This window comes from Mauremys mutica, chromosome 6 (genome assembly GCF_020497125.1).
Source record: "Mauremys mutica isolate MM-2020 ecotype Southern chromosome 6, ASM2049712v1, whole genome shotgun sequence".
Classification (NCBI taxonomy): Eukaryota; Metazoa; Chordata; order Testudines; family Geoemydidae; genus Mauremys; species Mauremys mutica.
Window position 1 is genome coordinate 47,365,991 of NC_059077.1, and position 16,117 is coordinate 47,382,107.

General features: G+C 44.4%; 1 protein-coding gene across 6 annotated transcripts in view; it reads left to right on the forward strand.

Moving 5' to 3' along the window:
• MRPS27 (mitochondrial ribosomal protein S27) overlaps window positions 1-16,117 on the forward strand; it is a 121,389-nt gene that overhangs the window by 59,086 nt on the left and 46,186 nt on the right. For 3 of the 6 annotated variants that reach the window (XM_045021266.1, XM_045021264.1, XM_045021268.1), the window contains exons 10-11: window positions 1,758-1,913; window positions 5,222-5,606. In XM_045021266.1, coding sequence (XP_044877201.1) covers window positions 1,758-1,913; window positions 5,222-5,461 — 396 coding nt within the window. In that variant the 3' untranslated portion in view covers window positions 5,462-5,606. Of the gene's footprint in view, window positions 1-1,757; window positions 1,914-2,223; window positions 2,311-5,221; window positions 5,607-16,117 lie in introns of those variants that run through there. The other 3 variants (XM_045021270.1, XM_045021265.1, XM_045021269.1) reach the window with 2 other exon arrangements.

A 16,117-nucleotide genomic window follows, 5' to 3' on the forward strand; every position in this document is an offset into this window, starting at 1 on the left:
CCTCCTTTCTCACAGTGCCTTGGGGCTCCCTTGAGTGAGACTGTCAAACGTGCAGAATTATATTAATTGTGGGGTGGTTTGGGGATGTGAATAAATAGGGGATGTATCAAAACCACTAAATTCACCCACACTTCTGTGACCCCAGTTAGTACAGTTGTTTGAGAGATCCACTAATCCATTCCACAACCTAGTCCCATGCATTTTTAGTGTGTGCAGTGTATTTCTGGTTGGAGGTATTTAGTTATTTTGAAGTTTCTCTTTAGATAACAATCTCAATAGTATGACTTAATAAAGAAGTCATAAGCTACTGGTTCTATATTGTTGTCTGCTTTTACAAACTCTAGAGTTGTCTAGAAAGATATTTAATTTCCTACTAAGGTTTAAAGCTTCCATTAATCTCTGACTAGTTTGCCTCTGTTTCCCTGCTGAGTTTATTCTTCCAAGAACTCAGTGTCCTTTTCGTTATCATTATAAATACTGTAACTATTATTTGACTGCTGCTGTGCACAAAAAAGATACACATGCTCTTAACAAATCTCTGGATACTCTGAGGAATTCCACAAATGAGAGTACACATATTTCTAAGCATGCATTTTTGTTCTTGCCACTTATCTCATCTTGTTTTTTCATTGTTGGTAGTTTCAAGCTGGTTTATGGTCCCATTAGATTACAGTATCAAGAAACAGCAATTGAGAAATGTTCTATTTCAAATTAGCCTGATGTTGGTTCATTAAGTGTTATACAAATGCAGACAGTAGGAAAATGATCTTTAAAAATAAACAAACTGCAGGCATCAAGATCACTTTTGCTTTATGGAAAGTATCAGAGGCTTAGAATGTTCAGTGGTTATTTATAGATCCACTTCATCCTAGTGGCATGCATGCAGAATGAGATTCACAGTAGGATAACGGCTCTTTGCATTTGTAACAGTTGAACCTGAAAAAATTCAGACTAGACAGAATTTTAATTTGTTACAAGAAACTGGAATTTTCCCCAAATACCACAACAGCATCAAGATAGCAGTACCATCCTTTGCATTGATCATACATACAAAAATTGTTTATAGAGTTAGTTCATTAACCTAATGCATTCCTTTTGGTTCTGCTGCAATTAGATTATCAGACAGGGCAGTTCGCTGAGAGAGCCAAAGTACATCTAGCTGAAAGCAATACAAAGAGAACCAGGATCTCGCATAGATTAAAACCAAGTCTGTACTATGGATGCTATGTGCTAATGTGTTTTCTTTCTGTTCCTCCTATTAAATTATTGAATTGCTGAACTAAAGATGTTTTTTTCTGCCAGTTAAACAGATCATGAGTTCCCAGTGCACTTTAGCCAAAGAAGAATTGAGATGTCCTATGAAGATTATATTACAGAAGCATTCCGAAATAGCTCCCAGTATATAAATGCTGTGGTATATTGTGTCTGTACTATTTTCACCATGAAATATTTATAGCCAGAAATTAGAGTAGTGGCCGGGTGGGATTTTTCAGAAAGACCAAGCATTGGCCTAATTCTGCTCCTAATGAAGTCAGTGGTAGTTTTACCATTGACTTGAATGGGAACAGAGTTTCAACACTTATGAAAATTCCAAACCTTAACACTCCCAAACATATTAGACAGCATTAATTCTTGAAACAGTGAATCATGTTCCTTGTGGAATTGTTTTTTATTCAACTTACAGTACAGCCATCTCATAAAATGATGTTGGATTTTGTTTGCAAAGGACATAGTAACAATTCTGATTTCTTGTTCAGATTGATGTTCTGGAGACGATTTTGCAGTCTGTCCCTGAGGTAAAAACTGATCCAGAACCATCAGAAGAAGTCAAGGTATCAGAACACAAGCCAAAGCAAATGGAATCTGAAGAAACTGAGCAATCTAAACTGCCTGAGTACCTTACCCAATTTAAAGTAAGATTTTCTTTTTTACAGTTTTAACCAAGCTATAATAGGTTTCTAGTATGTACAGCAGCAAATAAATATGTTTTCCTTTTATGCTGATGGACTGATACCCCCACCTGCATCAGTAACGCTAGCTGGCATTTTAAAAACTGACACTGAATTACATTTTTACTGCCTCACACAGGAAATTGCCTTCAAAGAAACAAATGCTCAAGGCCACTTGTCTATTTTGTCTGTCTGCTGGGATTTTATCGTCTCTTTTCATAACGTCAGACTGATAAATCAAAATCCTGTTAGCTAAAATGGTGTGTCATTACAGATCCATTATTTGACCATATGTGTGGGCTCTCGCTTGTTAAAACAAATGCCGTTGGTCTGACATAGTCCAGGATTTGTTGCCAATTAGGTATGTTATCATTAAATATGACTGTTATAGCTTCTAACTTCAGTCTAGGAAGTTACAGGCCCACCCCCTTTTTTTTGGCCTTTAAACTACTACTAATGTGCACAGTATAAATTATTAGATTGGTGTCCATAAGGAAGATTCACATACACATATTAAGACTGTCTGGATTTTTTTTTAAATTTAAATTGTATGAAATTATATGCAAATGTATTGCAGACTTAGGCTTCTGTCAGGTTGCCCTCGGTCTGGCAATGTCTGGGCAAACCCCTGCCTTAACACTACTCACAGGTAGTAGAGTTTCTCCTTTTGCTCAGATGATATTGGCTTGTGTTTTTCCAGCTGAAATTGGTTAGCTCTGTTGTTCATACTCTTTGTATAGGGGTAGCTGATGACAATGGTGTCTCTGTGCTACATTTTCATTCCATGTTTACTTCAAGAAATTACTAGGACTGTTCGTTTCATGCTTGGACTTGCTCTGCCTGGCTTTTCCACACATGCTTTTGGATTCATTTCTGTGCTTTGTATTCAAAGGGGCTGTTTTTGGAAAAACTTTGCAGACTGGCTAACAAGGAAGATGTTCGGCAGAGTGCCTCCTGAGAGGTGCTGAGTGCCCTCCATCTCTGCTAAAGAGACTGGGAGTAGAGGATACTCACCACCTTCCAGGATCAGGCCCTTAGAGTTATAATTTAGACTGTATCTGATGTTGTCATTGTAATAATTACCTGTCCTCAGATACCACACCAAGGCCTACAGTTCAGTACAACTTTCCTCCAGTAACTCTTCCCAGCTGTTTAAATGATCAGTGGGCAGGGCTGTCACTACATAAAGGCTCTACAGACAGCTCATGTGAGGCACCAAGCCATACACAAACCATTCTGTCTAAAAGCAGTGTTCCTTTTTGGACTGTCTGCATGTGGAGCCCAGGGGAATTGCTTTAAAAAAACCAAATCAATGATTTAGCTATTTACAAATGGCTTCTGGCATCTACAGCCTGTTATTTTCCTAAATGAGTTTCATTTACGTATTAGTGTATTTCCGGAGAGTCCAAGAGTTCAGTTGTTATAGGTGACGGAAGATCATCTAGTTCCTCATTCTTTTGCATTTCTTTTGGTTTAATGTCTTGGCATGCGGGTGTCCCTCTCCTCATCTCTCTGCACTCCCTTCCTCCTATGCAGTAGGAAAAGTTTTGGAGTGATTTTTAGCAGTTATATTTAAACAAAAAAAAAGACTAATTTGGCAGCGTGAAAGTAGCTATGAGGAATGCCGTCCCCCACAACCAGATACATACTAACTCATCAAATTTCTCAATGACATGGCAGTATGTTTACTAACAATATTTCAAACAAAATAAAAGAGCTGCATGTCCAGATATGAGCACATATTTGCATGGTCTGGTGACTTCAAAGCAATTGTTGATCTATTAGAGTTTTACAGAATCCACTTCTCAACTATTCCGCCCCCCCCCCAGCATCCATCAAGGTCAGGCAGTCTAAGTGCAGAGGCTGCTAAAGGAACATTGCAGTCTTCTGGGCACTGCAGAGCTGAGCTCCATGGCAACTCTCCCTGAGCTGAGGGGGGAAAGATTTTGAGCAGACAGAGGAGAAGGAAGAATGTGGTCAGTGGGTCTGCGAACTGTATAGAACACAGTACGAGTTGGGGCATGGGCTTCAGCTTGCAACAGGAGCCCTAGCCCAGCTGTCTAGGTGCCCCATATCTGCCTTCTTGTTTTGGGGTGAATTACACACAGACACTGCAAAGCCCTTATTCAGCCTTTGTGCAGGGGGGCTATGGTACAAACATAGCTGCACACTCTGAAGAGGAGACACTATTTCATGCATCTCCTAATAGAGGTCAACTCTATGAAATAGATATTAGAATTTTATTTAGACCACCACAGTGTGAGGAAAATGTGATCCTTTCAGAAGAGTGAGCAAAGGGTAAACATCTGCTTTTTAAGCTGCTTGATGCCATGTCATCTTCCTCCTCCAGGAAGAACCCCTCCCCCTGTTCTCTGGAAGGTTGCACTGACAATGGCATTTTACTGCCTTAATGATGCAATATCATACTATACCTTAAACTTCCAGAAAGCCACAAATGGCCTTGTTGAATGATCTAAGTCTTGAAGCACTTAAGCAAATTAATATTTGTGTGCTTCATCAGCGTACTCCACAAGAAATACTGCAGTCGATATATAACAAAGCTCAGAAAAAAAATACTGCATGGTTTCCTGACCAAGTTCTGCTGTTAACTACACTGGTGTAACCAAGCGTAGAGTCCATCTCTGAATAAACGGCGCTAAAGCAAGAACTATTACAAAGTCTGTATAAGCATAGCTGAGCTTCAGATCACATTAGTTGGAAAACGTCTGTAATGGAATTCGGTAGTTTACAATGGCTGCAAGGACTCATGGGGGCTATTTAGTAAGCCATTACTAAGACACTATTTAAATGATTTGCATCTGTTGAAAGGGATTCTAACAGAGGCAATCCAAGGCAAAGCCTTACATCAGCCTTGGCTTAAAAACACCAGTGAGGTGTTTAGTTTACATTTATCTTAGTTGGCTGGTCATCATTTGATACGTAAGAGTTTTATTTATGGTGTTTTTCTTTAGTTTTGCGAGTTCAGTCAACTCCAGCACTTAACTGAATTAAAAATTGATTGTCTCAGCTTGGTTATTGCCAAATGAAAACTAATTTAGACTTTGTGTGTTTGGGACCAAATGGCAAAAACGGACAGTTACTATAATGAAATCACTTTGCCAAGATAAATGTAGAAGTTAAATTATCCCCTAAGAATGGCACAGTCAACAGTTAAATAAAAACAGCCATTTTTTTCAGGCCAGGAAATAATGAGGACATTTTGGGACTGACTGGATTTAAAAAAAAAAACAAAAAACCTTTTTTTATGACAGGATCTGTATTCGAAACTGCATTCGCTTGGCAAGGTTGAATCTGAAAGCCTGTTGACCCTGACCACCCAACTTGTCAAGGAAAAGCTGCCAGCATGTGAAGTGGAAGACACTGCAAAATATGAACAGAAGCTAAAAGAATGGGAGCAGGAGCAAGCGCTTCTGATGGAGAGAGAAAAAGAGATGAGAGAGAAGGCAAAGCAGGAGCAAGCAGCTAGGGAATTCGCTAAAGCATCTGTTTAATACTGCAACTCAGAGACTGCTGTTATGCTACATATTCTTCTGGTAACAAACTTAAGCACATGCCATTATTAATACTGCAATGCAACCTTGCTATAAATGTAACATTTGCTGTATGCAAATTAAACTAACTGATCATTTCCATCCATTTTGCCTGTTTCCTGGAGTACATGTGCAGTTTAAAAATTATGATCCTGCCTAGAATGAACTCTCCTTACTGGAGGTAGAAGAAGGAGGATTGTGTGAGGGGGGCGGGGCTCATGGCAAAGGCGGAAACACAGTGAAGCAAAAAGCAGCTTGTCATTTGTATAGAGCTTTGACACTGGAGCAAATTTGAAAAACAAACAAATCCAAAATAGCCAGGGCTTGTCCAGTCTTTTCTTCCCTGTGCTTTGTTTTTATTAAGATGCATTTGGATCATCTCCATGAGAGAAAGGAAAACTTGTGGCTACTTTAAACCTGAGAACCATCAGGATTAATATATTAATCACCCAGCAACTCCTGATTTGGAAAAATTAGGCCACTAAATATAGATTTAGGAGCCTAACTTGAGACACCTTTTTTGCAAATCTTAGCCTGTATGTTTACTATTTGTACGCTAAATAAATTGTTAGCCCCCTCCAACTTCACTAGCCCCCCTCTGCCCCACCACCAAGATCAGTGAAGAGACACTTGCCACCACACCAGAAAAGGTGGCACGGAGTGTGCCCGCTTCCCCTCAGTTTCTGGGCACACTGCCCCCTTTTTAGTCCCAGTTCCGCCCTGGCCTCAGCTGCGTATATCATCTGCTCCTCACACACTGGTGCCAGTCTTTGAGCAGGTTAATAAGCAGATAGTGGGGCATGTTGTGAGCACAGAGCAGAAGAAGATTAGGGCCAAGGGAATCATTGCAGATAGGGACTCTCCTAAGATGGGGCTGGGTCAGGACTCTTATCTACTTATGTTCCCCTCACTCTAGTAGCTGAGCACCTACTGCCAGAGAACCTCCTTCCTTCATGGTAGGGCAGGAGTTGCCTCCTTAGAACAAGGGAATCCCAGGTGAGGGCCCTGATGCATTGTGGCTTGGTGGAACACAACAATCTACCATAGCATTTACAGCTGACTGTTTTTTAACAGTGTTTGATAAGTATCTTCTGCTTTAGCCTGCAGTTGTCTGTTGTGGACATAAAACTCCTGTCGTGAAGTCAGCATGATTGAGAACCTAAAAAATATGCTTCAGATGTCTGCGCAGTGAAATTTTAGATGTGCAAAGGGTTCTAAGTAAGGTGTATATTGAAAATTAAACTCTTCCTATTCCCAGTGCATTGGCTTGAAATCAGCCCTGACTTCTCTCTCAGGTTCAATAAGATTGTAATAAAGTCACTCACCTAGTCATGGCATCAAGTTGCAGAGCCACGCCTCCATTTCCCCTCACTGAAGACAATCTCTCCCAAGTTGGCAGATGATTTGGAGTTTAGCCCCAGGGCCAAACCAATGAGTCTTTCCTGTCCCAGGCAAGATAAAAATCAAACAGTCCCTCACTCTCCTGTGCAGAGTCCCTTTCCTTAGTTAGCAGGTTGACACTAGTTCATGTCCCTCCTTGGGCTAAGTCTTTCCTCCTGGCTGCAGGGAAGCAAAGGAGCCAGGGATCCTTCTCCCAACCCCTTCTGGAAGCTCCAGACTGAGCCTCCTTAAGAGCAGTGGCACAGACCATGCCTCAGGCCTGCACCACGGCTCCCATTTCAGGCCAAACAGTCCTGCTCCCCACAGGTTTTAATCTTCACAAAAAACCACAACACTTAACTCCTCCACACAGGGCCAACTGCCTCTTGGGTCTGGGGCTCAGAAATAGTCCCTTATCCCTGGACTTCTTCCACAGCCTCTTGGTAGACAGCCACAGTAGCTCAACCACCTCCCCTTCCTTGAGCTGCTTTCCCAGCCCCTTGACTGTCTGAGCCATCCCCCTATGCCTAGGCTCTCCCCTATACCACTGTGAGAAGACAACATGCTAATGGTTTGAGCCCTAGGCAGCTGTTATAGTCCTGCCATCACATGACTGTCATGTGACCACTACCCCCCTCCCACCAAGGCACTATAACAGCAGGACACAGGCCATGCTGAAGGCCATGTTGCTGCTGAGCTGGGTCACAAGGGATACTGCCATACGTCTCCCTGGTTCTCCAGTTACATGGAGCCTACCATGCTTAGGGTTACCAACTTTCTAATCGCACAAAACCAAACACCTTGGCCACCCCAACCCCACCCCTTTTCTGATGTCCAGGCCCTGCTCCTGTGCACACCTCCCGCCCCTCTCTGTCAGGCACTCTCCCCACCCTCACTCATTTTCACCAGGCTGGGGCAGGGGGTTGGCGTATGGGAGGGGGTGAGGGCTCTGGCTGTGGGTGCAGGCTCTGGGGTGGGGCCAGGGAGTGGGAAGGGGTGCTGGGGTGGGGAGAGTTGGGGTGCAGGCTCTCAGGTGGGCCAGGGATGAGGGGTTTGGAGTGTGGGAGGTGGCTCTAGACTGAGGCAGGGGTGTGGGGTGTGGTAGGGGGTATGGGCTGTGGGCTGGGGGGTGTGGGTTCCAGGATGGGACCAGAAATGAGGGGCTTGAGGGGGCTCAGTGCTGGGGCAGAGATACGGGTGGGGTTTTGGGGTGTGGGCTCCGGGCGATATCTACCGCAAGGGATCCCCTGAAGCTACATGTTCCTCATCTCCTAGGTGGAGGTGCCGCCACAGGTGCTGCCCCCACAGCTCCCATTGACCATGGTTCCTGGCCAATGGGAGCTGCAGAGCCAGCGCTTGGGGTGTCAGACAGCGCGCTGAGTTCCTCTGGCCACGCCTCTACCTAGGAGCCGAGGGACATGTCGCCACTTCTAGGGAGCCGCACGGACCCAGGTAAGGAGCTTGCCAGCCCCACCAACTGGACTTTTAACAGCCCGGTCAGCAGTGCTGACCGGAGCTGCCAGGGTCCCTTTTCAACCAGGTGTTCCAGTCGAAAATTGGACACCTGGCAAGCTTAGCTGTGCTCCTTCCCTGCTTCAGTGCTGGCTCCTCTAAGCTCAGTTATGCCCCCATCTTCCCCCGCCACATATTAGTAGAATCACCTCCTTCCAACTCTGATCGCCTGCCAGACCACTGCCTTCCCCAAATGCCCCAGCTCAAGACCACTTCTCATTTCCCTCACAACTAAGCATCCTTCCATTTATTTAGAGTTAAATCTTAAAAAAAAAAAAGACCTAGCTGAGAGCTCAAGGTGTCCAGCTAGTTAGTTAATATTATAACAAGCATCATTAAAAAAAAACAACTAAAACTCAAAAAACAAAGACTGCAGCCAGCTACAACAAAATGTGCTTTCCACCCCCCATTCTCCAACTCACTATCCTCCACTAAACCCTATCAAATTAATGGAAGGTCACCCAATTTGGGCTGTTTTGGACTATGGTCAACAGTCCTGGAGCCATCACATGGAATGATGCCCTGGGGATAGCCCCTCTCTTCTATAAGGAGGGAGCTCCCGCTTGAGCACATTTGCCAACCATAGTTGCAGCAATAAGGCATGGGGAAAGATGGTCCCTCACAAAGGCAGGGCCATTTAGGGCTTTAGCAGTCATAACCAACCACTTAATCGCCATCTGGCACCCCATGTTTCCACCAATCCCCATCCATATATATCTCCCCCCAGTCCCACACTGACCCAACAACCCCCTCCTGCCAGCCACAATCGCCTCATTCAAGGAATGCCCCCAACCTCTTCTGTTACCACCAAAACCCTTTTTGACATTCTAACAACCCCACTCACGTTTAGTCCAGCTCTCCCAATCCAGTGAGCCCATCAAGCTCTCTCACACTAAGTAGCAACCAGCACCTGCCAACCCTGCATGCCCCTAATCCCAGCAAACCCCTTGTCATCCTCAAATCAGTGTCCCATCCATCTCTTCCCCAATCCCTCAGCAACCTCTCCTGCCAACTTCAGTGCCCCCAACCCACAGACCCCGCTATGTTTTCCCCCAACTAGTGCCCCCCCCATGTTTCCTCAACCCAACAATCGCCCTTCATGGGCCCCTGCACCTCTTATCGCCCTCAGTCTCTACCCCCCACTCCTGAGGCCTTATCACTATCTCTAATGTACCACCTGCTCCGTGACCTACAGCACAGAGAATCTAAAACAGAAGCTTTATGGCTAAAGGCTGCAGCCTGCCTAAATGTCTCACCCCTTCTCTTGGAAATAGCAATCAGTACCTGTTCTAGGAAAGAAATAGTTTTTGACACATTCTACTATGCCACAAAGGCCCCCGCTTCTGTGTCTTTTCTCCCATCCCTGGTAGAGTGGGTAAACTCTGAGGAGGAATAAAAAAATTCAGAGCTCTAAGGATAGTTACATTCAGAGGTCTGCTCAATACAGTGTGAAGTGAGTCCTCTTGATGGATGGCTCAAGGGCCAGAGGTCCAATTACTGCCCTTTGTGTAAAGCTGGCAAGGAAGATGAGTATCAGCAGCCACTTACTCTGTGTGGCCACTTGCTTCCCAAGGTTAAGATTTACTTCCTTCTACTCCTTGCTCATGTCCCATATGATAGATTTTAGCAGTCAGTTTTCTAGCATCTGGATACGTAAGTCCTAGTAACATCAGCAGGAGCTTTGCCTGCTCAACAACTGCAAAATAAGATATTTTGGCCCAGGTTTTCAAACGGTCTCACTGCTGCCTTCCTCTGTGTGCGCAAACATTTGCATGCTCCATGTCTGACAATGGCCACGTATTGGCAGCTGATGGCACCTGTAAGTGGCATCTATGCAAGGGATAAAATGGGTTTTGTGTATGCAACTTTTACCAGCTACTCCGGCTTAAAAAGTGGGCCTTGTCAACTCAAGGCTGCTTTTTAAAAAATACAGCCCTGGGTGCGCTTTATGAAGATGAAGTTTGTTAATTGAATGAATTCAGCACCTCATCAGTTACAAAGGGTCGCATAGTGGTCACATTGTAGTCAGCTCTTCCCCAGTGATAAAATGAAGTGTTCAAGCTGACCGCCCCATTTTAATGCCTAAAAAGTCTCATTGCTCCAGGCTGCCCCATTTGAAAAACATTCTATGGAAGCTACTACGAGTGGGTTCGAAGGCTGAAAACAGTTTTTTAGTGAAGCCAGACCTATGTCTTTCTTGGCACTAATTGTGCTACTGCTTATGACTGCTGTGCCTCTCTAGCCATGCATGCTCACATCCTGTTTTCTTCTTAACTGCAGCTGCAGAATGAATTAGAGATTTTTCTAACCTAACGTTCACATTTTCTCCCTTGCCAGTATGTTTCTAAATCATGCTGGTTTAGCCATCATTGTAAAGGCTTATAGAATAATTATTGTACCCAGTGACACAACATACAGATCAGCCAAAGCCACTCAGTATAGAAAACATCACAATAGCATGAACTGTATTTGCATGCACAGTCATTGAATCATGCATGCAAATAGGGGACCAGCCAGCCTCAGTAGATACTGCATGCACAAGCACCTAATTCACAGGCAGAGTTGTGATAAGTTTGTGTATATGTCTAGGCGTTTAATTGCACACACATAGTTACACAAGACTTGGCACCTTTCCTTTAAAAAAATAAAATAAAACTTAGTCCTTAGTGTCTATCCGCATTAGTTTGGCTAGTGTTTGGAAAATACCAGCATTCTGAGGGTTAAAGTTAAGTTTTCTTTAATTTGAGAAACAGAGCACTGATTCAAATTCATGGCAGACACCAAATACTTTAGCTATTAGGTAAGCAAGTCTGTAGCTCTCCCTGCCTCGTTTACTGACAGACCATTTTCACCCTAACACTAACGGGCAATATCCATTACTCACAAGAGGAAAATTATATATTGATTCCCTTGCAGCTCAGATAAATGTTGCTCTGCATCACTCCATCATGGAACTTATATACAGTACCACATAAACTTGTTTAAAGTAAGATTAATATGTAAATGTGCATCTGGTGACCAGAAACGTATGTGCTTAATACCCCACATAGAGAGTGGAGAATGATCCTACTCTTAGGCTGTAACTTAATGTGACAAAATACCCCATCCTTAACTCATACTCGTGTCTAGATCTTCACTGCCTCTGCAGCCTCTTTGTGCCTTTCTGGCACTACAAATGGGCCATAAAGCTGGCTTAACTAGCCAAAATGAGGCTTTGCTTGGTGTCACACAATCCCCAGCGTAGGGGGAGAGGCAATCAGGGCAAGAGGAAACATGGATGAAGCCCCTGTGGCCTTTGTCAGCCAGTGCAAACCAGAACAGGCCTGAAGCTACTCTGACTTGTGGATGGATCCACACTGAGTGCAGCTTGGCCAAATCCAAGGATCAGGGAACTATGGCCAAATCCAAGGATCGGGGAACTATGTCCCTGAAAGTAATCAAAACTGGTTCTGGAGGCCCAAGGGGAAAAAGTGAGCTTCTGCATTGAGGACCCCTCATGGAGTATGCCCTGGGTAGGGCACTCTATCAACCCTAGTGCTCTGCCATGAAACCAGGTCAGGGGAGTAGCAATCTCAAAGGTAGGCAGGGCCCAAACCTTTCAGAGGTTTATGTGGTTAAAATCAGCACATTATACATCACCTGGAAATCAACTGGTGTCCAGTGCAGATTATTTAGCACAGGTGTAATGTGATCAGTCCAGGATACTTAATAAGCAGCAGTCACCTTCTATACTAGCTGCAATTTCTGAATAGGCTTAAATTATGGGCCTATGTACCACACACTGCAGTAATCCAACCTCATGGTGACAAAGGCAGGGATAACTGGCAAGTTCTGTACCAGAAGGAAAATGCTACTGCCTTCTGCAACACATGAAATGAAAAGCATTTTTGGCAACTACTGCTACCTGGATATCTGCTGGCAAGGGGCTCCAAGAAGCCCCATCCCTCCACCCAGGCTGTGAGCCTACATACAAACTGCGGGAACATTCCCACACTGCAGGGAGTTGATATAAACCCTGGCATAGTTACTAGTTTATGAACAGCAAACCTCACTTCAGTCTTATCTGGACTGATCTCAGCCAGGTAACCATCCTCAACACCTCACCTGTACTGAACGCTCAGCAAGTCTAGCTGGGTCAAAAGAGGCGAAGATCTGGCCATATAAAGCTGGGTGTCATCCAAAGAAACTGCTGCCGATACCACCTCACTAACCACCCTAAAAGGCTCATATGCATGTTGACAAAAAGGAAAGAGAGAAGAAAACCCTGTCGATTCCCACCCAGGGCTGACAAGCCCTTGCCCACTACTACTACTCACTGGGATCTTTCAGAAAGAAAGAAACAGACTCTGTATATCATGGCCAGGGCTTAAAGTCAGTCAACAACTCTTCATGGCCAATGGTAATGAAGGCAACTTGACAAATCTAAACGAATCCGTGTAACTAGCTGAGCTTCAGCCATTGCCAGGATCATTAATTTGTACAACTGGCACCCAAGCCAAAAATTAAACTGTCTCTGGTTGAGGAACCCCAAGAACTGCAGATGTTACCTGCACTGCTTTCCCACAACCTTCTCAATAATACTTCACCGCCACAAACGGGTAATAACTGGTGAAGGTGATAGCAACAAGCTGAGAACTGGAGAGACTGTCAATGTCAAGAGAAGGGTTCTTGGGCAAGAATCTAATGTGTGTTTCTTAAAAGCAGCTGACATCTTTTCTTCCTGAAGGGAGATACAGGAACACCTCACTTAAAGTCGTGCTGGTTAACATTGTTTCAGTGTTAAGTTGCTGATCAATTAGGGAACATGCTCATTTAAAGTTGTGAAATGCTCCCTTCTAACATTGTTTGGCAGCCGCCTGTTTTGTCCACTGCTTGCAGGAAGAGCAGCCCGTTGCAGCTAGCTGGTGGGGGCTTGGAACCAGGGTGGACCAGCAGCCCCCCCTATCAGCTCCACTGTCCCCTAAGTTCCCTGTGCAGCAGCTGTCCCTCCCCCCACTGCCATGTGCTGCTCCTGCCCTCTGCCTCGGAACTGCTCCCAGAGACTCCTGCTTGCTATATGGGGGGAGGAGAGACAAGGGGGGGGGCTGTCAGGGTGTCTCCCCCTCCCCGTACTCCTGCACCCTGCTTACCTCATCTTCCATAGAACAGAGGGAACACACAACGGAGGGAGGGAGCTTCTAAGCAGTAGCTGCCATCTCAGGTCTCAGCAAGCTGATTTAATTAACAAGGCAGTGTACTTAAGCCTGGGGTCAGCTACTTAAAGGGGAAATGCGCATTTTTTCTCTCACACACAGGGTGCGTCTCTCTGTCTCTATCTGCCCTCCCTCCTTTCCTGCTGCCTTGTAGAGTATTGTGAGAGTTAACCCTTGAGGGCTCAGTCAATTGCTAGTTCATTTAGCAGTAAGGCATTCCCTGGGACATATCCCACCCTCTGACTCCTCCACCTCAACCAAGCTTCACAATCATCATCACTGTGTACCAGTGTTAAACATCGTTTTGCTTGAAGTCGCATTTTCCAGGAACATAACTACAGCATTAAGTGAGGAGTTCCTGTACTAATAATCAGCTCCAGCAATGGCCCGAGTATGCCCGCACTTGCATTCATTAGCCACAATGGGCAGGTAGCTCACCCACCAGTCGTAACCTGTGTGCACATGCAGCACTTCAGCTAGCAAGTGTGGCCAAAACTCCAGCAGAGAAGACTCCATTTGCTCCCACCAAGTGTAGCTCTGCTCCCCCCCACTACAGCTCACTTAATCCGCTACACAAAATAGTGCTAACTTTCCTTTCCGTGAGAAACACTCAGCTAACCCTGCCACCCGAGGTAGATTAAGATTTATTGGGGCCCCTGTCAAAAATTTGCTGGGACCCCTGTGCACAGAGCCTGGGGGCATGAGAGTTAATCCACCACTCCCTGTCACCAGCTGTGAACCAAGAGTTCCTCTGAGTCAACTGCAGCAGATGCTATCATGGAGGTAAACAAACAATTAAACTGTGGATCAGCCTTCTTGAAGGGCTGGAGAGGTCTCTCCGGAGTCTCAGAGGTTTGCAGAGAGGCTGATCCATTAAACAAGACCCTCTCCCCTATTTTCAGGTAATTTACAGGTGCTTCTGAAATCACCAGTTTTCACAGAACCCTGGGCCCAGGTCATGGCAACTTAAACAATACTTCTCAGTTTACAGTGAAGGGAACCCTTACGCTGAAGATCAATCTAGTAATGACAGTTGTATATGAAACATAGGTATGAGAGCTGGACAAAGCTTATGTACATTTCCACCAGTGGTAGTTAGAATATTTTAATGATTTTGTTTTGGCTGTGTTTGCCTCACTTGTGTGTGACTATTCTAGCAAAGGAGTTTACTGACCGGGAAGGGCACATATTGAGAGCCATTGAGCCCTTGTACTCACACTGGGTCTGATCCTGCACCACTGAAGTCAGTGAGAGGTTTGCCATTGACTTCAATGGGTGCAAGATCACACCCCCTGAAGAGTAACATATTCTGCAAGTAGGCCCATTGGTTTCAGCAGGACTGTTTGAGTAGTAAGGTGCTACTGAACTTGACAGTGACAAATCTAGCCCTGGGTGAATATTTGAGTAGATTTTCAGAAAGAGAATTTAAATGTATTTGTCATGAGCATTTTATGCAGGAAACCTGATTGTGAGAATTAACCTCCTCCACTGAGGGGAGAAAAAAAAAACACCCTACCTCTGACTTAGCTGACGCACAGCCTAAATTGGAATATTTATAATAATCTGCTTGTGAGTGAACTACAGAGCAAAAATTATTCACAGAAAATAGCTCAGGGAATAATTTCAAATAGGGAATTGATTAAAGAGAATTGGACAATCTGCCCACAGAAAAATATACACCATTCCAGTAATTACAAATTACTCATACAGCTCTAATAGGTATATTCATAATAGCCAATTTGAAAATTGCTATAAAAATATAAACTCTAGCTCAATATTTCATTTTAAAAATCCTGCTTTAACATACAGATGCCATCTTTCCCGCCAGCAACAATATCTCAGAAACCTCCAGCTATACATTTCTGAACGCCACAACAAAATTTAGCTTTCAGCATAGCTTGTTTATTCAGCTTCTTGTCAAGTGTTTGCCTTAAGTTGAATTTGGAATGGAACCATTGAGACCAGTTGATCTCTAATACATTTAGTGAGTGCTTGGAACCATAAACTCCTGTTGAAAATCCTGACTTGTGGGTGCATGAGGTTGATATTAAAGTATTTAGGAGGGCTGCTTCAGTTTACCTTCAACTGTTTGTCATAAATAGCACAGCTGGTTTGAGATAATGCCAAATTGATAAAAGCCAAGTTGCAATCAGTTTATGAATCTAAACAGGTATATGAGACATAAAAACAGCACATACCTCAGTTGTTAGCTATTGGGCTTATTAATTCTATTTGTTTCATGTATCTAGGGTGACCAGACGGCCCGATAAAATTGGGACTGGCCCAATTTTTAGGCGTTTGTCCTGCGTCCCAATCGATGTTTGGTCGGGACGCAATTTGTCCCGATATTTCGCACTCCTGGTTTTTTTTGTTTTGTTTTGTTCCGCTGGCAGGACTACGCTGCGCCCCCCTCCCCCCACCGGCGGGACTCTGGGACTCCGTTGGGTTTTTTTTTCCCCCCTCTCTCTCTGCCGGTGGGACTCCGGGACTCCACTCCCCCTCCCCCCCCCCCAAGCAGGACTCCGTTTTTTCT